The 20,208-nt window shown below is 61.3% G+C and overlaps 1 protein-coding gene across 2 annotated transcripts in view; it reads right to left on the bottom strand.

The window, feature by feature from the left end:
- Positions 1-17,604, bottom strand: part of ABHD2 (abhydrolase domain containing 2, acylglycerol lipase) — a 28,569-nt gene extending 10,965 nt beyond the window's left edge. Inside the window, exons 1-4 of one of the 2 annotated variants that reach the window (XM_056113848.1) lie at positions 17,585-17,604; positions 8,255-8,349; positions 7,054-7,253; positions 431-606 (exon numbers count right to left, since the gene is read on the bottom strand). In XM_056113848.1, the coding sequence (XP_055969823.1) occupies positions 431-606; positions 7,054-7,247 (370 nt within the window). In that variant the 5' untranslated portion in view covers positions 7,248-7,253; positions 8,255-8,349; positions 17,585-17,604. Of the gene's footprint in view, positions 1-430; positions 607-7,053; positions 7,254-8,254; positions 8,350-12,229; positions 12,326-17,584 lie in introns of those variants that run through there. The other variant, XM_056113847.1, reaches the window with a different exon arrangement.
- Between the last annotated feature and the right edge of the window lie 2,604 nt (positions 17,605-20,208).

The following is a 20,208-nucleotide window of genomic DNA, read 5'->3' as shown; positions in this document are numbered from 1 at the left end:
TGCTTTTTTGTTTGTTGTTGTATTTGGGGCCACACCGAGCAGTGCTGAGGGGTTACCCCTGGCTCTGCACTCCGGGATCACTCTTGGAGGGGCTCAGGGAACCATACGGGGTGCCAAAGACTGAACTGAGTACAAGGCGGGCACCCTGCCTGCTGTCCTGTCACTCTGGACCTTGGCATTTTTATCTTTTGGTGGTGCTGGGGATTGAACCCAGGGCCTCTCTCTCTCCCTCTCTCTCTCTCTCACACACACACACACCCACACACACCCCACACACAGGGCTGAACTGCACCCACCCAGCCCCTGCTGTCCACGATGTGTCCCGAGGGGCCCATGAGCACTGCTGCAGCCACCCCTGACTGTGACCAAGGTGGGTGCCGCGAGCAGGGGCCGCCCGCCCTGCCTCGCTCCTGCGTATGGACGTGCTCACCTCCGACACAGTGCTCTGCCAGCGGCTCAAAGAGGTCGAAGGTGGACGTGGCCCCGTCCGCCATGGTGATGAACTTGCGGTGCCCGTAGGGGTGCGGGGACCTCACCCGGCCCATCTTCCCGTACAGGGCCGTCTGGATGTGGCCGCTCTTGCCCCAAATCAGTGGGGGGATGTACCTGAGGGCAGAGAGAGACAGTCGGGGGTGCCGCGGGTTGGGATGGGCGCAAATCCCCTTGGAGAGGCCGAGCCTTCCATCCGGACAACCCGATGGCCTCTCCTGGCCCTCCTGTGACCCCGGCCTGCCAGGGTAGGTGGTTCGTGAGGCACGAATATGAGCTTTGCCTCCGTGCCCCACAGACTGATCCATCCTGTGTCACACAGGCCCGGGAGCCCCAGGATGGGCGGGAAAGCGAGGGGCCGGGAGATGGAGGTAAGGCGGTCCCCGTTTGACAACTGCAGCACCAAGCACTGGCTAAGGTATGTCTGGCGCGGCAAACACATGTTCCTGCAGCTCCCAACCGCCTCCTCCTGGCCCTGCGACCCCCCTGGACACTGGCCATCATCCCCTTCGGGGCCTGCCCAAGCCTCATGCATAGGTGGGGGGGTCAGAGGAGGGGACCTTCTGTGCCCCAGAGAATGTGCTGGAAGGGCAGAGCGCTGTAAATATTTGCAGGATTAATGAAGGATAAAGGCCATGGAGCCTGCGCCAGGCACGGCTCCCTAACAACCCAGCTCTGAGCAAACACAGACTTGGGATCTGGCTACACGGGCGCCGTGTGTGTGTGTGTGTGTGACATAGGGAAAACCGGGGCCCCCTGAGGAGCAGTAAGAAAGGAGGCAGGGGGTGGTATGCGGGTCCCGAGAGAGCTTGCCAGGCTGAGCCAGGCCTCTGCACACAGGAGGGGGGCCTTCAGTGGATTATGGCTGGCTATGCCCCCCACCCCAACCGAACTAATCTGGGGGCCGAGTAAAAGCTCCGTGCCAGAGAGTATTCTGGGGGGGGGCGGCTGGCGGCACCCACATCGCTGACACTATGCTCAGGTCACAGACTGGGTGGCATCCCAGCCCACTGGGGCTTCTCCTGATCTTACACCAAGCCCGATGCTGGCAGAGATGCTGCATGAGGTAGGAGTGACACCAGTCTCTGTCAGGGTGCCCCCATGGTGGCAGCGGAGAGGAGGGAGTGCCAATGGAGGCGGGGGGGTGGGGAGGTGCTGCAGCAGCCGTCGGGGAGGGGCGGAGAAGATCAGGATGAGAGTTTGGGGGCCTGGGTTGGGGGCCAGCAGGGATGACGACCCACGGCTCATTTCAGAGGGGCTTGCGGGACAGCCCATGGCAGGTGTGGGCTCTGCCCTGAGTCCCCCTGTGCCAGGGCCACACGCGGACTGCTGCCTGCGGGAACCCAGGCCCGGCCCCTCCCTGGCTGCGGCCTCCTGGAGCAGCTCCAGGCTCTCCCCAGCGCCATAGAAACGGCCCACAGTCCCCGCGAGCCGGCGCCCATTTCTGTGGGGACTCTGGCGCAAGCTATTCTTAGCGGGAGCAGCTGGGATATTCGGGCCCTCGGGCCCCACCAGCGGCCTCCACCTCGACTCTTGTGCCCGGGGCATGCTGTCCTGCTTAAGTGAGGATCCGGGAGGACACGGGGCTGCCCAGAAGCAGAGGCTGGCCTGTCCTCGCCCTCTGGCCTGCTTCCAGCCAGCATCCGGCCCTGACCGACCTGCAGTGCCAAAGCCCACAGGGCTCCTCTGGGCATGCCCGCCTCTGCTACTCCGCAAATGTGGGAACACGGGCACACATGGGAACACCTGTGCACACGTGGGCGCACACAGGCTCACACATGCAACTGCCCCATGCCCCCCGCTCCGGCTGAGCACATAAAGGATGCGTCTGGGCCAGAGCCCAGGATGATGACAGGGTCCTGGGACCCACAAGAGAAAGCTCCTCTCTCCCCAGAAGCCCAGAGAGGCTGACTAACATCCCGGCCTTGCTGTGTATCTCGTGTCCCTTTGACTCCCAAGCCCTGGGTCCCATCCCACTGGCGCCTGCACGTTTGGGGAGGCAAAAGCCACTTCAGAGGTTCTGCCCACATGGGGATGGTGCTGGTCTTTTTTTTTTTTTCCTTCTTTTTCTTTTTGGGTCACACCCAGCGATGCACAGAGGTTACTCCTGGCTCGTATACTCAGGAATCACTGAGGGGACCTTATGGGATGCTGGGAATCGAACCTGGGTTGGCCACGTGCAAGGCAAACGCCCTACCTGCTGTTCTATTCCAGTGCTGGTCTTTACACTGGCCTCAGACTTGTTTGCAGAGGGACACGTGGGCTGCTGGTGCCCAGGCGCTGGCCAGAGCATGGCTCCGTCACCTTGCTCTGGTCCTCCTGGCACTTGGGCACCAGTTCTGTGGAACCCAGGGGGACGCAGGAGACACACCGACAGCTACTGGCATGGGGACAGAGAGGCCAGAGGGGGTGACCTCAGGTGAGAGTACAGAGATGAGGCCTTCGGGGATCAGAGGCTGAGGAGAGTCTGCAGGATGGGATCAGGGTCCTTGGCATAGGGGGAGCCACTGAGCTTGCTCCCAGGCCACGGGAGCCAGGCCAAGCGGGTGGTCGATGCCCCATTGGGAAGAGAAGAACAGCGTCCCCTTCGCCCACACACACACAGCCCACCCGAGGCCCGGATCCCAGAGTGGAGCCAGGAGTGGCCCAGGTGTGGCCTCAGAACAAAAATAACTACAAAAGCTTCTTGGTTTGGGGGCCACACCCGGCGGTGCTCAGGGCTTCCTCCTGGCTCTGCACTCAAGGATCACTCCTGGCAGGGCTCGGGGGAGCCTTTGGGATGCCAGGGATGGAACTCAGGTCAGCCGTGTGCAAGACCAGCGCCCTCCCTGCCGTCCCAGTTCTCCAGCCCCCCACCGACAAAGGCTTCTCTGGCCGGTGATTCCCGCAATCATTCATTCCCTGGAGAGTAAGGCGGGCGGGGGGTGGGGGGTGAGGGATGTGGAGGTAAGAGACTGATCTAAAGTTCATTTGGGAAAACAAACGCCAGAAGAACCAAGGAAGCAACAGAAAGGGCAGAGAAGGGCACCAGCTTGCTCCCATCCTAATGAAATCTGAAAAGCTACAGATGCGAACTTAGGGTCAGCGCTGGTCTCGGGGAGAACGCACCCAAGCCCACGCCCAGACGGGGGAGGAGGGCGGCCTTTGAACAGCAGGCACGGCGCGACTGTTCAGTGAGGGGAGTCAGACTTCACAGTGGGGTACAGCCTAGAGAGGAAACTGAATCCCTCAAAGCAGCAAGTGGGCCCCCCACCCCGATTCCTCAGTTCCCAACCAGAAGCCCCTTCTGTGGGCCAGCGGGTGGCAGGAGGCGGCTGGATGGCACATGCCAGTCAGGGCTGGGAAGAGAGGCCGACAGCGAGCGAGCGGACCTGGGGCAAATATTTGCGCTGTACCACAACGGGCTCCTTCCTCTCACACCGAGTTCTGCAGAGGATCAGGGAAAGGCCACTGAGCTCTCGCGATGCGGGATGCGGGGGGGGGGGGGGGGGGGGGGGGGGGGGAGGGGCTGGGGGCGGGCTCTCCACACAGGCCAGGCCAGCACAGGAAACAACGGTTCAGGTGAGCGAGGGCACCGCCTTGCCCCCGGGACAGTGCGCATGAAAGGGGCGGGCGGAGACCCTTTATTAATGATTATTAATGGTTTCGGTTTGGGGGTTGGTGCTCAGGGCTGCTTCCTGGCTGGGCTCAGGGAGCCATATGGGGTGCCAGGGATGGAACTTAGGTCAGCTGCATGCCAGGAGGAAGAGGCGCGGCTGCTGCCCCGCCCCCCGTGGGGAACAGGCACAGACAGGGCCACCAGCGCCAGAGAGGCCCCCTCTGCCCCCACCGCCACCAGGAAGCGCCACTCCCTGTGTGCCCCACAAGCAAGGGCAAAGAAACGTTCTGGAAAGTTGCGCGTATCACTGCTTAGGCCCTGTTAGGGGCGGTGAGCTGGGGCTCGCCTTTCAGTCGGAGGAAGAGGAAGCAGAACCAGCGTGGCCCCTGAGCCTCCCCAGCTCGGCTGGAAATCCCGGGAGAAGAAAAGATAACAATGCTTGGAGCAGGGCCGGGAAGGGCTCCAAGGGCCCCAGGATCCCGAGCACCACCAGGAGTCGCCCCCAAGGAAAACGATTTTGGGGGGTTGCTGGTGCCCTTTGCTCTGAGGCCTGAGCCGCTCCCCGAGCTGCCAGGAGGGGCCTCTGGGCTCTTCTTTCTGGGGAAACTGAAACTCCTCTCTGCCTTGTCATGCCGCACTGTGGCACTGGGGTCTGGGTACGAGGCCTGCCAGAGGCGACCAGCTTGGGGGAGAAGGGAGGAGGGGCCTCCCCGTCTCGGTCCCTGAAGGGGGAGTGACAGGCTCAGCTCCACGCTTCATGGCTTCGTGGCTTCACCTGCCGAGGATGACCCCCACGGAAATCCCAGGAACAGCGGATCTCAGGGGAGAAGACCCAGGGGACGGCCTGTGGCCTGGGACCAGGGCATCAGGACCCAAAGAGAAGGTCAAAGGATTCTCAAGGGACTCTCCCTCCCTGGGCGAGGGACTGGAATCACAACAGCTCTGGGTGAGGCTGCCCTGGGTGACTGCTCTTAGAGTTCCCACCCTGGACCCGTCCACTCCATCCAGGCACCCTGCAGTCAGCAAAAGGCGAGGCAGAAGCGAGGTGGGGGTGGGGTCAGCAGTCTAGGGCAGAGACGGGTCCTCAAGCAGGAGCTGCCAGGAACACTGGTGGTGCCCCTGGGGCTGGCGTGGCTGGCAGGGGTGTCCACTGGGGGCTGGTGAGAGGAGCTCCCCAGAGTCCCGTGTCACCCCTCCTCAGCCCCTCAAAACACTCGGGGTCAGGTTCAGGACCGGGACTGCGAGCCACACACCAGTGGGGCCACCGGGGTCTGGACCATCTCCTCAGAAACAAGAGCACGAAGGCAGTGGTGGACAGAGAGATGGATGGACCCTCAGGATGCCGCCTACACAAGGGCGATCGGGGTCGTGTGCAGGAACCACAGGCCCCACAGAATGTCGGTCGGAGCCAGTTGAGAGGGGGGCGGTCAGTGGGCCTGGGACTTGGCAGCAAGGGGCTTGTCCTCCAGGAGGACAAAGCTCCAGTGTCCACCGATGAGGCAAGGCCCCGTGTGGGCAGGAGCGGAGTCCAGGGGCAGCTAAGCCTAAGATAATGAGCCTCTTTTCCACGATCACTCGCCTTGAAGGGGCTGAGCTGGCTCCGGATCCTGCCAAGGGGCAGTGGCGGGCAGCCTGGGAGGGGACAGTGCGGGAAGCCGCAGCGTGTGAGCCTGGGCAGGAAACCGCCAGGGTCCACCTCCAGTCCCTCAGCCTCACCCCCTGCAGCCAGGCCCCTGCAGCTCCGCCACGGGAAGGAAGTGGGGGCCGGGAAGGCAAAGGTGGGGAGGTGGGGAGCCGGTGCCATGGATGAACTTCCACGGACTGAGCCAGGGCCAGGCGGAACGTTTATGGGGAGGAGAGACCCGCAGGTGTTGGCAGGTCTGAGGGCCGGGAGGTCGCATAGCCGCAGTTGTCGGTGCCAAAGGATGGTGTGAAAACATCCTAGGAGCATGCCGCTGGCCCACGGCACTGGGCCGGGTGCCATGATCCACGCAGGAAAAGGATGGTGGCCCAAGGGCTCCAGACACGGCACGTGGCAGAGTCTGGGTGCTGGGCGGTGTGATTCCTGACCAACAGGTTCTGGGGGGCTGAAACCCCCACCTGCCACACAAACACAGCAAAATCCCCAACAAGCATCACTTCCATCTCAACCCACTCCTCGTGCCCTTCCTGGTGTGGGCTTCCCGAGGAGGGAAATGGGCTAATGACGGGGTGGAAGAGCCATGAGGCCAGGGAGACTGAGCAGGCCTGCAACTTGCATGCGAGAGTCCTTCACCTGCCTCACACCTGATATCACACCTGCCACCATACCTGTGCCGCGCCTGCCATCACACCTGCTGCCCCACCCACTATCCCACCTGGTATCACACCTGCCGTCCCACCTGCATGGTGTGGGGTGCAGAGCCCCGAGTGAGTTTCCCGGTTCTGCTTTAGATTCAAGATGTGGCAGCAGCTTCGGCATCTGCACCCCAGGCCCTGATGCACCTGGCAAACTCGCTCCTCTGGGAGGATTCTGGGGACCAAAGCTCAGCCACCCCCCCCCCCCCGTCACCTTTTACCATCTTCGTTTTTTGAGCCACACTCAGCATGGCTCAGGGTTCATTCCTGGCAAGCTCAGGGACCCTATTGGGTTCTGGGGACCGAACCTGGGACAGCCGTGTGTGAGGCAAACACGCTCCCTGCCACACCCTGCTCCCAGCTGCTGTCAGCCTCCCCTTCCAACAAGGCAGCTGGGAGCTCCCAGCAAGCTCCGCTGGCTGAACAATGAATGCACCCACGGTGGGACTATTAGAGCAAGGGTTCCCGAGAAGCCCAGAACTGGCGACAGAGACCCACTGGCTGAGGGCCATGTCTCCGCTATCACCCCAAACACCTGCCGTGATCTGCCTCGCCTGGTCCTGGGCCTGACCCCCAGGCTCCCCCAGCTCCTGCTCCCTCCCCTTTGGGCCCAGGCAGGGGCCACTCACTCTTTGGTCAGCAGAGGGCAGGACTTGAGCAGGAAGCGTGAGAGGCCTGTGTCCTGGAAGTAGAGCTCAGGTGGTGCCGTGGGGCTCTTCAGGTTCAGGCAGCGGACGATGACGTAGAGCACGGCCGCCACCGCCGCCAGCTTCATGCCGTCAAACACGGCCGGGAGCTCGGGCGCCTCCAGCACGGCGTTCATGGTGACCTGTGGACGCCGGTGGTGAGGGCCGAGGGCAGAGCACCAGCCCCTGGCACTGAACAGCACCCGCCCCCATGAGCAGTGAGCACCGAGAACGCCCAGACGTGGCCCCGAAACACTCCCCCACCCAAACCAAACCCCAACAGAAAAGTGTTAAGAGGGCCCGAGTCGAGTCGGGGCCCCAGAGAGAGGGAGTCTGGGGTGGGTGGGTGGGGGGACACGAAGCCAGGATGGCGTTCTGCATCCGTGCTCGGGGAGAAAACTCCACCGTGACCTACATGTCAGGGAGCCCCGGAGTGGCCAGGAGGAGGCGGGGAGACTGGCTGCCCCAGTAGCCATGGCAACCACTTCCTTGGAAGCAGCTGGGGCATCTCTGCTAAAACAGCCACTGTAGGCCTGGCCCCGGGGGCGGTGCAGGAAGCCTCAGGCGGGCTCTGATGTGGGGCAGAGGGGAGCTGGCCGGGGGTGGGGGGGTAGCCAAGCCAGCCAGGGTGCTCAGCGACAGCCGCCCCGGGGGCCAGAAACCAGTCTTCAAAGACACCCGCTCTGAACTGGGGCCTCTGACTCCTTTTCTGTCTCTGCTTTGTTGGGATTTTTTTTGACCACACCCAGCAGTGCTCTGCACTCGGGAATTACTCCTGGCAGTGCTTGGGGGACCCCAAGGGATGCTAAGGATGGAGCCTGGTGGGCGGCATGCCAGGCAAACGCCCTCCCCGCCATCCTGCCGCTCTAGCCTGAACGGGGGCCTTGAAAAGCATCCGTTTCTCTCGAGCGCGGCCCTCTCCTGCCACTGTGCCCCCCAAATGAACATCCAAAGCTTCCCACAGGGAGCGGGAGAACGCGCAGCCACTGGGGCAAGGCTGCACCCACATGTCCCCTCCCCGCCCCGTCTCTCTCGATGGCGGTTTCCTGGGGGAGCCAAAGGAAAGTCTCTGGGCGAACGAATCACGTCCCTCGCCACCACCAATGCAGCGACCGGGGATGGCACGGAGGCGGGCAACGCTCACCTGTCTTGTCCTGCTCCAGCCAATAGGAAGTCTCCTTGCAGACGGTCAGACAGCTGGACGGGCAGCGCAGAAGGTCACTCACATCAGCCTAAGAGCTGGCAGAAAAAAGGTGGAGTCAGAGGAGGGAAAGGCGAGGGCAGGGGCTACCAGCCCTGATCCGTGTCTTGTCTGTGCTCCAGTGGGACAGGCTTGGCAGGCCGGGGGCCCGGGGCTGACCCCTGGCACCTCCGGAAGCTTCCTGGCACAGAGCCGGGGGCAGCCCCCACGTTCAGAGGGTAAAAGCACGACCCCCCCACTCCCACTCCAGACCAGCCTGGACCTCCTCACGCTCAGCTATTATTAGCAGAGGCAATTTTCTTTTTCCTCCAAAATGCATGATGACTACAAATATTTCAATTAGGGAAAATAGTTTTAAAATAGCAACTGCGAGAATCTAGGAAGAAAGGAAACAGCAAGCCAGGACAGGCTCTGGTGTGCAGCCCTCTGGCCCCCAGACGGGGCGCCCCTCCCTCCCTGAGGGCTGTGGTGGCAGCAGGTCACTGGGGCAGGGGGAGCTCAGTGAGTGCGGGGGGGAGGGGCAGTGCGTAACCCCGTCTTTGACCGTCTTGGTTCTTATCCTTTTTTTTTGTAAAACAAAAAAGTTTTTTATTGAAAGTTATTCAAAAAGGGGTGAAGCTGTGAGAGGAGAAAGGGAAGAGCACACGCAGTGCAGGGGCCCGCAAAGGACATCCAGGCATGGGAGGACGCAATGGCCTTTGCCAAGGTCGCGCGCAGCCCACAGCCTGGCCGGGTCCCGCAGGTTCTGATCCGAGGAAAGTCCCGGCACAGGGCCCCGAAGCCTCCCACCCCCGCCAGGAATGCGGCTCGGGGCTGAGTCACTCCGGCTGGCCAGCAGCGGACCACACCAAGGCCAGGCCTTTGGGCTGTATCGATCTGCTTTGTTTTGTTTTCTGGGGGGTTGTTTGAGCCACACCTGGCAGTGCTCAGAGGTCACTTGGGGAGGAGGGGATCAGACCTAGGCCAGGTGTGTGGCTCTTTTCCCTGCCATATGAAACCTCTGCCACCCCTGCCCCCCGTAAGAACATTCTGGAAAGGTGGGTGAAGGATTGAGCTGGGCAGTTTTGCTGAGGTGGTCCAGCACTTTCCCAGGAGGACGAGCCTTTTAGAAAGGCATCTGATGGCTCACAAGGCCCCCAAACACTGCCGGTGCCATAGGGTAACAGGGAGGCACTCTGCCATGCACACAGCCAAATGGAATTCCATCCCCACACCCTGCACGACTCCCTCCCTGCCCCGAGCCTGCCAGGAGTGAGCCCTGAGCACTGCCGGGTGTGGCCCAAACGCACCCCCTTCTAAGGAAAAAACAGAAAGCAACCAGCCACATACTGTACAAGTAAAACCCACGGCACCTAGGATGATCCCGGCAGGCCCAACGGGCCAGTGAGTGTATTTCCGAGGGGGGCACCGGCAGGGGCCTCAGGGCCACCAGTCAGGCTCCAGGGACTCCTCGGGGGGGATAGACAGGAGGTCAGGCCCCTGCCCAGCTCGGGCTGAGGCACCATCACCCAGAAACACCCGTGAAAGGAACGGCATTTCTTCCCTGGCCACTGGACAGCACTGCCCTGCTGCCTGAGGGAGGGCTGAGCACCCCAACCCCCACGATGCTGCCCAAGGGGGAACTGGGCCCCTCGGGGCCCTGGGCATAGTCCAGAACACAGAAAAGACTCGGCCCCACGGACTCAGGATCTCTGTGGAGCACCCCAAAACTGACTGGTGGATGTTCCAGATGATGTGACCTTCTAGGATTCAGAAGCCGGGCGCGACCTGGCACACCTTCACCCCCAGCTAACCTAGATTGCAGGGCAGCGAAGGCATTCTAAAACGAACACCTCCGGCCACGCCTCCCCAACCGCAGACAGGTCTGTGGAAATAGGTCAGTGACAGGTCCCACCAACACTCCGCCCCCCACCCCGCCCCAGATGCTTTCCGTGGGGGGTGGGCAGGATGAGGCGGCCAGCAAGGCTCACCACACCGAGGCACGCACACGTGTGTGGATCCAGCTTCTGGGTGCGTGAATTCATTCCTCTTCCCCCCCATTACTGTTATTTGGTTCTGGAAGCTACACGCAGCGGGACCTCGGGCTTCTTCCTGGCTCTGCACTCAGAAATCACTCCCAGCGGGGCTTGGGGAACCATACGGGTTGCCGGGGGCTGAACCTGGGTTGGCCTCCTGCGAGGTGAGCGCCGCCTCACCCCCTTACTATTTCTCCAACTTCTACCACTTTCATTTATTTATTTTCTTTTTGGATCACACACATGGCATTGCACAGGGGATACTCCTGGCTCACACACTCAGGAATTACTCCTGGCAGTGCTCGGGGGACCAGATGGGATGTTGGGAATCGAACCCGGGTTGGCCACATGCAAGGCAAACGCCCTACCCACTGTGCTCTAGCCCTTCTACCACTTTTAAAGCCAAGGCAACAATCCACATGACAGGGAGAGAGTGGAGGGCACTGGAGCAGCGCTGTGACACTGCGGGTCCCCTTGGGGTCAGAGTGAGGCTTGCCCTGGAGCTTGCCCTTGGAGACTGTCACAGGGCCACCGTCAGGGACATCTGTGCAGAGTGGGATGTGGGCACCGAGTGGTTCTCACCGGGTCACCACAGGCACGCCGGGCTGAGTAGATGTGCCATCCCCTCAAAATCCTGTCCTCCGGCCGATACGTGGATGAGTGATGACTGGGTGACCCAACCGTCCCTGGGTCAGCCCCGCTCCCACCCTACAGAGATCAGCACCTCCTGGGCTGAGTCAGCAGATGGGCTCGGCCATTCTGGCCTCAGCCCTGGCGTCAGCGCCTGGTTCCCCCCGTCCCCTCTCCCCGCCAACGGAAAATACCTCCAATCCCCGAGCTAAGAGGGACCCAAGCGATCACTTGTCAGGGGCAGGGGGCTCCCTTCCGCAGTGGTGGCCCCCTCCAGGGTGCTGCATGCACTGACCAATCTCCCAAAGCCAAAGCCCTGGCCGGGCACTGCCCCTCTCCACACCTGCTCTGCTTGGGTCTTTAGAATGTCCCATGTGGGGAAGGGTACTGGCAGGAGGGTCATATGCCTGTGTCCCCTGCATAGAGCCACATCCTGGGGTCTTTCCAACAAGCGGGTGGTGGTGGGGACCTGCTAGCTTCCCTGGGGTCATCCATTCACTTCCAGGTCAAAGGGCGCCCCTTCCATACAGCTAGTGGTGATCCTTCGACTGGGACAGCATCTGGCAGGACACAGGCTGAGGCTTCTTTCAGCATTTTTGTAAGGATGGAGCCAGAGTGAAGGGACAGGGAGGGGACAGGGACATACACAGACACAGGGTTGGAGGAACTGCGCCACAGACCTGAGGCAGAGGCAACTTTCAGTCTGATATCCCAGGAACTGAGTACAGCTTCCACATATGCACTTCTGGGCATATGCAGGCACTGGGTAGCAGGGCTGGTTCCTCTGCCTGTGCTCGCCAGTCAGGATACGGGGCAAGTGGCTTTACGCCGACACTGGGGGTGCCCCCTGAGGCATTCCTGGCTCCCTACTCCTCAGAAACACACACTTGAGTGGGTCACCAGCCCTACACAACGAGGCCACCCTGGTGACTGGCACAGGCTTCACATGGACCCCAAGTCCGGGCTTGAGCCACACCTGGCAGTGCTCAGGGATCACTCCTGACTCTGGGCTCAGGGCTGACTCCTGGCTCTGTGTATGGGGCTCACTCCTGGCTCTGTTCAGGGATCACTCCCAGCTCTGTGCTCAAGGATCATTCCTGGCTCTGTGCTCGGGGCTGACTCCTGGCTCTGTGCTCGGGGCTGACTCCTGGCTCCGTGCTCAGTGCTTACTCTTTGCTCCGTGCTCAGGGCTCACTCCTAGAGGGGTTCAGGGGACCCTATGGAATGCTGGGGGTGGAACTGAGGTCGGCCACCTGCAAAGCAAGTGCCTTACCTGCTGTCCCATCTCTCTCCAGCTGGAGGGAATATCTCTGCACTCGCTTGGGGACGCATCAGTGCCAGCAGGAAAGTCAGGGTCACCTGTGGGAGCAAAAGCGCCAGTGGACAGGCTGGAGAGAACAGGAGAAGAAAGTGAGCCCAGGGGGCAGGGAAGGTCCCTGGAGAGCCACCCCACACCCCACCCTGAGAGCCACAATCCCCCACCCCCGCCGTCCAGCATGCCTAGTGTGGCCTCAAAACCAAAACCAAAACCAAAGAAGCCCAGAATGAAGTGAGTTTAAGCCAAGGCATCCCCCAATCCTTGCCCGTGATGAGGTCCAGCTGCCAACCACCTCACCCTCACACAGATGCAAATCTGCTCCCGGACCCCACCCACAGTTCAGAACCACTTCCCATGACAGCTGCCCCGCAAGGCAGTGCCACTCTCCCCAGCAACACTGCCAATCTCTGCCACACCTAAGGTGGCCAATCTCACCAACATCACTGACCAGTCCCTGGCATACTCAATGTGGCCACTCTCACCAACAACACTGCCGGGTCCCCGCCACACCCAAATCGGCCATGCTGTCCCCACCACACCCAATATGGCCACTCTCACCCACTGATTCAAACCACATATATCTCCAGGGGGCTGGAGCGATAGCACAGCGGTAGGGCGTTTGCCTTGCACACAGCCAACATGGCCGACCCAAGTTCGATTCTTCCGCCCCTCTGGGAGAGCCCGGCAAGCTACCAGGAGTATCTTGCCCGCACGGCAAAGCCTGGCAAGCTACCTGTGACGCATTCAATATGCCAAACACACTAACAATCGTCACAATGGAGACGTTACAGGGCCCGCTCAAGCAAATCGATGAACAACGGGAGGACGGTGACAGTGACAGTGATATCTCCAGGAGCAAGAGGCACAGGGGATGGGGCTGGAGCGATAGTAAAGCGGGTAGGGCGTTTGCCTTGCACAAGGCAGACCCAGGTTCAATTCCCACCATCCAAATGGTCCCCTGAGCACTGCCAGGAGTAATTCCTGAGTGCAAAGCCAGGAATAACCCCTGTGCATCACCGGGTGTGACCCAAAAAAGAAAAAAAAAAGGCATCTGGAGGAGGCAGAGAGACCCTGACTCCAGGAAAAGACCCGTCCCCCAGCCCCATCTACCCACTGACTCGCCTTTTGGACCTAGCTACATTTGTTGTGTGGGTCCGTAATCCCAGGGTTCAGACCGCCCCACACTTGGGGAGTCAAGTGCCTTCAGTGATGTCCTGGCAGGGAGGACAGTGCTTGTGTGTCCTCATTTGGAAAATGCCAACGTGGCCGGCCCTTGATGGACTTCCTGATGGGCTGCCAGTGTCCACCTGGAGTGAATGACTACATGGGCAGGGCACAGGGCAATGATCACCGGCGGTGGTCAAGGCTCCAAAGCTCTCTGGTCCCTGGGATTTTGGGGGGAGATGGTGACTGCCTGCACCCCAGCCATTCTTCACAGGGCAGCCTGTGGTCCAAAGGCAATGGGCTGAGCTTTCCGCGGGCCCGGCTGTGTGACAGCTTGAAGGTTCAGCTCAGCCTCAAAGGGCTGCTAGTGGAGACTTTGGAAGTCAGTAAAAGCCAGAGGAAGATGACGGGGCCAGGAAAGGGAGGAAAAAAATAAACTTGGGCAAAAGCCGGGACCACAGAGGCCTCTGAGGTAGGCCCGGATTGGGGTAGCTGTAGAAGACGGAAGTAAAGGCACAGGAAACCACAGGGCCAGCCTGCAAGAGGGGTCAGGGCCAGGGTCAGGCTCAGAGCTGGGAAGGTGATTTGGAGGCGGGAGCCAGTCCCCCAGGAAGCAGGGAAGGCTGCCTCGGGGCAGCAGCCGAGAGCTGGTCTGTCCTGGGTGAGGGAAGGGTGCGGCTCTCATAAAGCCACCTTCCCAAACAGGAAGTGCCGTGCTGACAGGCAGGCACCTCCCTCGCGGCCAGAGAGCTGGGCTGGTGCAGGGCCAGGGCACAGGACTGGCCGTGGAGGCGCTGGAAATGCAGAGGGAGAGGGAGAGCACCGTCTCTGCAGAGACCCGCTCTGCCCGGCAATTTCCATCTGCCCACCCAGACCGTGAGACTTGTGAGGCCAGAGGCCAATGCTGCTCCCTCTCCCTGCCTCACAGGTGGCCTGCAGGAGAAGCCCCCTCCCCACCTGCCCACCTCGTCTCAGGCTGCATGCTGAGAAAGAGAAACACTGATCCACACCCCGCACCCCTCCCCAGCCCAAACAGCCCCCGACATGGCAGCCGCCTAGGTAACACCAATGCTCTGCATCCTCAGAGACAGAGATCACAGGCGGCTTCCTACACAATGCTCTCCGTTCTGCCAAGGGACACAGAACAGGAAAAACAAAAACCAACAGGATTCCAACAGCACACACCTGGGTTGGTTGGATCCCTGGCACCCCATATGGTCCCTGGAGCCCCACCAGGCGTGATCCCTGAGCGCAGAGCCAGGAGTAAGCCCCGAGCACCAGCGATGTGTCCCCGTAACCCCCATATGGCTTTACGCTCTGGGAGGGGGGCGGGAGGGAGACCCACATTCCATGAACCTTGGGAGTGAGGGGACGGGGCCCAGAAGCCACCACCGGAGGTGGAGGCACGGGCTTGGGTCAGTTCCCAGGCAGCCCCGGTGGAGATTTTAAAATGGCTGAGCTGGCTCCAGGCAGCCTGAAACAAAACTCCAAACTCAGGCCCCAGAAGGTGCCAGTCTGCCCATCGTGAGCACCGGCGGAGACGGAGAAACGGAGCAAGGCGATCAGCAGAAACACAAAGGAGCCAGCCATCTTCCAGCTGGAGGGGAGCCGGGCAGGGCGTGGAGGGGCGCAGGCCTCAGCAGCACCCCTCCGCCACGGAGGGCAGGGTGCGCTGACAAACGGGGAATCTGCGCTCAAGAAAGCGTGAGGTGCGAGAGGAGAGAGGAACAGGAAGGAAGTCCCCGGCTCGGCAGAAGGGAAAAAGGGTCCCTTTCCACGGTGCTGCTGACTTCGGTTCGAGCTCACGGGAAGCACAGGGAGAGTGCAGGGATGCAGGCCAGATTACCAGCAAGCACTGGCCACCCTGCCAGGCCCGGCGGGCGCTGCCCCGCTCCCCCCCACTCCAGTGACTCAGGAACTCGCCCGAGTGCATCTGACATATGATCCCCGAATTTCCCAAAAGCACTTAATACGGTGGCTCATGAAATCTTAATCTAAAAATGTTCACCGTTTATAAGTGAGCCGTATCGAGCTGACGGCTGGGAAGGACGGGGTCCGGGCTGGCCCGGGAAGGCGCATCTGCGAAGACGTGGGGGAGACGGGGACCACCGGGAAGCTCATGGGTCACTCTGAAGGATCCCTACCACCACCAGCGCTACCAACGACTTTTTACAGAGAATAAAAGACGGTTGGCATCTAGAAAAGAATGCCGGTGGCCGGGAGGTGGGGGGGGGGGGGAGATTAACCCAGAAGTAGCTGATTCAATAAGACAGAAAAAACCCAATAAGCAAATCCAGGCTCTGTGACTTGGAAAGCCCCCACAGACACGTGGGCTACCCTGAAATCTGGGATGGTTCCTGGATTGAGGGGGAGGAGGTAGGGGAAAAATTAGCTTCTGATAGAAAATAACGAGGGGCGGGGGGGGCAGGGGGCGGCGAACAAGTGCCCGGGACTGGGGCAATCGATATCGGCGCCAGCCACGGTTCAAGGCTCCAGAGAAACGGATGCAGCTTCAAGGCCACGGGTCCCTGAACGGACGTTATTATTCCTGAGCCAACAGAGGCCGGCAGGATTAGCGCAGCTGCCCAAGGTGGCGGCTGCTCAGAGGGTCGGGGCCAGAGTCCAAATCCTGGTGCCTGATAACCCAAATCTGTGCCTCTCTCCACGGCCTCCTGGACTTTCGATCCACGTGAAGTCATAGCTCTGCAGGCCAACCCTGCAGTCTGGGACGCCCCCCAGCAAGTCCCCTCCCCGGGGCTGAGAAATGGGTCCCATGACCATTTAAGGGGTCTTGAGCTCCCAAATCCTGACCGATCCGTCAGTGCGAGAACGGATCCACTCCCTGACGATCAGTCTGGAATGGAGGACCAAAAGGTGGGGTCCTGCCATGCCCCAACCTGAAGAACAGATGAGACCCTCTCCTTCGGGGGAACAACTTCACTTTCACAGTCCCCTAAAGTGGGTGGGGCGACTGGCTACCAGCCAACAGGCCAGGGCAGGCCCCCACCCCCACCCCCCAGAGATCATTCTTGGAGCCTTTGGGAAGGCAGGCTTGATGAAGACAGGCGGGCACGCCCCAGCACTTAAAATCCATTTTTCTGAATTTCCGGGGGTGGGGGGGGGCCAGGGCCCTGACCTGTCTGAATTGGTTGCCAACAGGGCATGATACCCCCTTGCCGAGCCCCTCCAGGGTTCGCTCCCAAACACAGCCAACTACAGGTACGCAACCCCCACCCCCAACTCTCCGAGCATCTTTCTATCTTATCTTGGCATCTAGGGTCCACCCTCCTCTTGACACCCACTCCTGAGGACTGAGACAGAAAATACACCAGGGAGAGTTCCACCGCCAGACTAACGGACGCCCTCCCTCGGCTCCCCAGCCCCCCACCCCCCCAAGTCTCCCTCTCTCAGGCCTGACATTAAAAGGTCACCAGCAAGGAGCTGGGCACAGACCTTTCCTGGCAACCTTGACGGGGGGTGTCTGCCTGGACACCTCCAAGGTCGAGGCTGACTCCCATCCCGCCCCTGGCTGGCAACCCCTGAGCTACTGGACAGCGGGAAAGCCCCCCCCCCCCAAAGGGCCGAGGGCATGTTCCCCCGTTGGTGGAGGAGGGGGCGCGAGTCCAATCGCCAGGGCCTGTGAAAGGTCACAAACCGCCTCCCCCGAACTCAAACCCATCGGTGCCGGGGCCCAGGAGCGCGGGGACCCCCTGGGCGCTCCTGCGTGCGCCCGGGCCCCCAGGCCCTCCACGCCGAGGCGCACCCCGGGCGTCCATCCCCGTCCTGGGCGAGCAGCCGGCCCGGGAGCGCCCCAGGGCGCACTGATGGGCGACGGCCGCTAGGGAGGCGCGTCCTGGGGCGTCCGAGCCCCGTCCCCGGGCAGAGGGGACAAAGGGCTTTCGCGAAAGGCGTGTCCCACCGCCGCCTCCAGGCTGCCTCCTCCCTGCGGCTGGGCGAGGCGGGCCCGGGCCCCGTCGCGGGCCCAGGTGACAGCCCCGCACCCCGGCCCCGCCCCGGGATCCCCGCGCCGCCGCGCGCGGGCGGCTCACGAGGGGCCGGGCGCGGCGGCCACGGCCGGGCGCAAAGGCCGGGCCCGGCGCATCCAGCGCGCGGCCCGGCCGGACAGCTCCCGCGGCCGCCGCTCACCTGCGCGCGTCCAGGCCGGTCACGGTCAGGGCCCCGCAGCTCCGCGGCGGCCGGCGGCGCTCATGGAAATGCAGCCGGAACCCCTGGACCGGTCAGCTCCCGCGGCTCCCGGCCCCGCCCAAGCAACTGCCGCCACGCCCCTGGCAACCGCCCCCGCCCCGCCCCTGGCCACGGGGATCCGCCCGTTCATTGGACGACCCGACCGCCGCTCTCCTCGCAGGCCAGCCCATTGGCCAGCGTAGCTGCTCCTCAGAGAGGAGGCGGGGCCTGAGAATACTCCTCGGCAACTGGCTACTTTAGATGTCTGTAATCTTCAGGTCGTAGCGCTATTGGAGAAGGTCAATCCGAAGGGGCGGGGAAAAGCGAAGAGGGCTAAAAGAGCAGAGGGGCGGCGTTTGATATTGACGCTTGCGGGGTTCCGGGAGGGGGTGATTGTGACAACCAGCTGGTTTTGCCCGAGGATGCTGGGAGGGTTGGGAGAGGTCCGGCGTGGGCGGACGTGGGAAGGGGTGGGGCTGATTGGGAGTTGAGCTCCGGGGTCCCGGGTCCCCGGACGGGCTGGAGTAGCTCGGGACCACCCCAGGGAGTGGAATTTAGGGTGATCCCCCAGGAGAGAGTAGGGAACCCAGTCTTTGCAAGAGGAAAGGAGGTGGGAGGACTGGCTAGAGAGGGGGCCGAGGGGACAGCAGTTACTGTCCCCCTCGCCTTCCCGGGCTGGTGGTCTGAGAAGTGGCCTGAGAAGTGGCTGGTGGTCTGAGAAGTGACCTCCAGGTGCCAGGGTCCTGGCTTGCCTCTCCACCTCTATGCCCGCAGCCTGACCTCCTCCTCTGGTCCCCAATAATAGCCAGTGAGATGAAGTGACTCAGGAGACACTTGAAAGACTCATCAAGGCTGGCTCCCCACCCACTCGCCCCCATCAGTCCCTGGAGCGAGGCCCAGTGCTAAAATTCTATGAGCCTGCAAGGACGGCTGGCGTGGCATGTGCTTCCCCCCAGAATAGAACACTGGGCCGACTTGAAAAGCAGCCCCTTCAGGGCATCCAGGGTCTCTAGACCCAGGACAGGAGGGCTGGGTAGAGGGCAGGGCTGGGCAGGGGCAGGGCCCCACCGGCCGAGAAAAGCAAAGCACCTATTTGTAATCCTGCTTGACTCTCCAGCATGTTCCAGGAGAATGACAAGGAAAAATGGAGCTTCCTCTTGCTCACCCTTTTGCAAATGGGATTCAGGGCGTGTGGGCACGTGGCCATGTGGCCTTTCAAAAGGTTGTCAACTCTGGCCCAGAAACCTCTACCCCACAATCTGCCCCAAGTTCCCAGATACCCCAGGCCTATTCTCACAGAAGTAGCCTCCCCCGTTGGGTTTTGTTTTGTTTTGCAGGGAAGTGTGTGGCTTTACTGGTGCCTTTCCTTGAGGGGGATGAAGCAGGAGAAGGGGGTGGCACCAAACCCAGACAGCCAGGCTTGACTACCTTGTAGCTGATGAAGAGCTTGTAGGGGCTGGAGCCGTAGCACAGCGGGGAGAGCATCTGCCTTGCACGTAGCAGCCCGGGGTTCAAACCCTGACATCCCGTATGGGTCCCTGAGCACTGCCAGGAGTGAGCCTGAGCATCCCAGGATGTGGCTCAAAAATTTTTAAAAAATTTAAAAAATTCTTGCAAAAGGAGTGGCCAGTCACCTCTTTTTGTTTGTTTTTGTTTGAGAACCACACCTCACTGTGCTAACGGCTGACTCCTGGCTTTGTACTCAGGGATGACTCCCGGCAGGGTTGGGGGACCATATGGGGTGGCAGGGATTGAACCCGGGTTGGCTACATGCAAATCAATCACCTTACTTGCTTGTACTATGGCTCCAGTTTCCAAATACTTAGTATTTTAGGGCTTATCTTAGCCACACTTGGTGCTCAGGGCTGACTCCAGGCCCTGTGTTCAGGAATCCCTCCTGGCAGGGTTTGGGGGACCCTATGAGAAGCCATAGATCCAGCCGTGGTCGGCCACGTGCTTGGACGCAAACATCCTCCCAGTGGCTCAGTGATGCACAGGCATGTCAGCCAATGCTGGGCACTGGGCACCTGTGTCCGGTGCCTGGAGGACATGGCCACAGCCAGGAAGATGAAGTCCACGCCACGGTAAGTGGACTCGCGAGGGGTCCACTGCTGCTTCTGCCATCCCGTCATCTTTGGGAAAGAGACAGATGACTCTCTGCTCTGGTTGGTCTGCGAGAGTGGCTGTGTCCGGGGGCGTACAGAGGCCCCTCTGCCTGGCTCCATCCCTCATGAGCTTGTTGCCTTAACACAGGGGACAGTGGTGGTTTGAACTTCCAGAACAGTCCCTTTAGCTACACGCCCAACGTGTGCTTTTGTGTGCTTGGAACCTTGTTTGGGGGCCATAGCCAGAGATGCTCCTTGTTCTGTGCTCAGGAATCAGTCCTGGTGGGCTTGGGGAACCCATATGGGATTCCAGGAATCGAACCCATGCCCACATGCAAAGCAAGCGCCCTCCCCACTGTGCTATCCCTTGTCCCCTTGTCTGGCCTTTATTTTATTTATTGTTATTTTGGCTTATGGGCCACGCCTAGCGATACCCAGGGGTTCCTTCTGGCTCTGCACTCAGGAATCACTCCTGATGGC

Source organism: Sorex fumeus, unplaced genomic scaffold (genome assembly GCF_029834395.1).
Source record: "Sorex fumeus unplaced genomic scaffold, SorFum_2.1 ptg000024l, whole genome shotgun sequence".
NCBI classification, from domain to species: domain Eukaryota; kingdom Metazoa; phylum Chordata; class Mammalia; order Eulipotyphla; family Soricidae; genus Sorex; species Sorex fumeus.
This window is presented reverse-complemented; position numbering and strand designations above follow the sequence as displayed.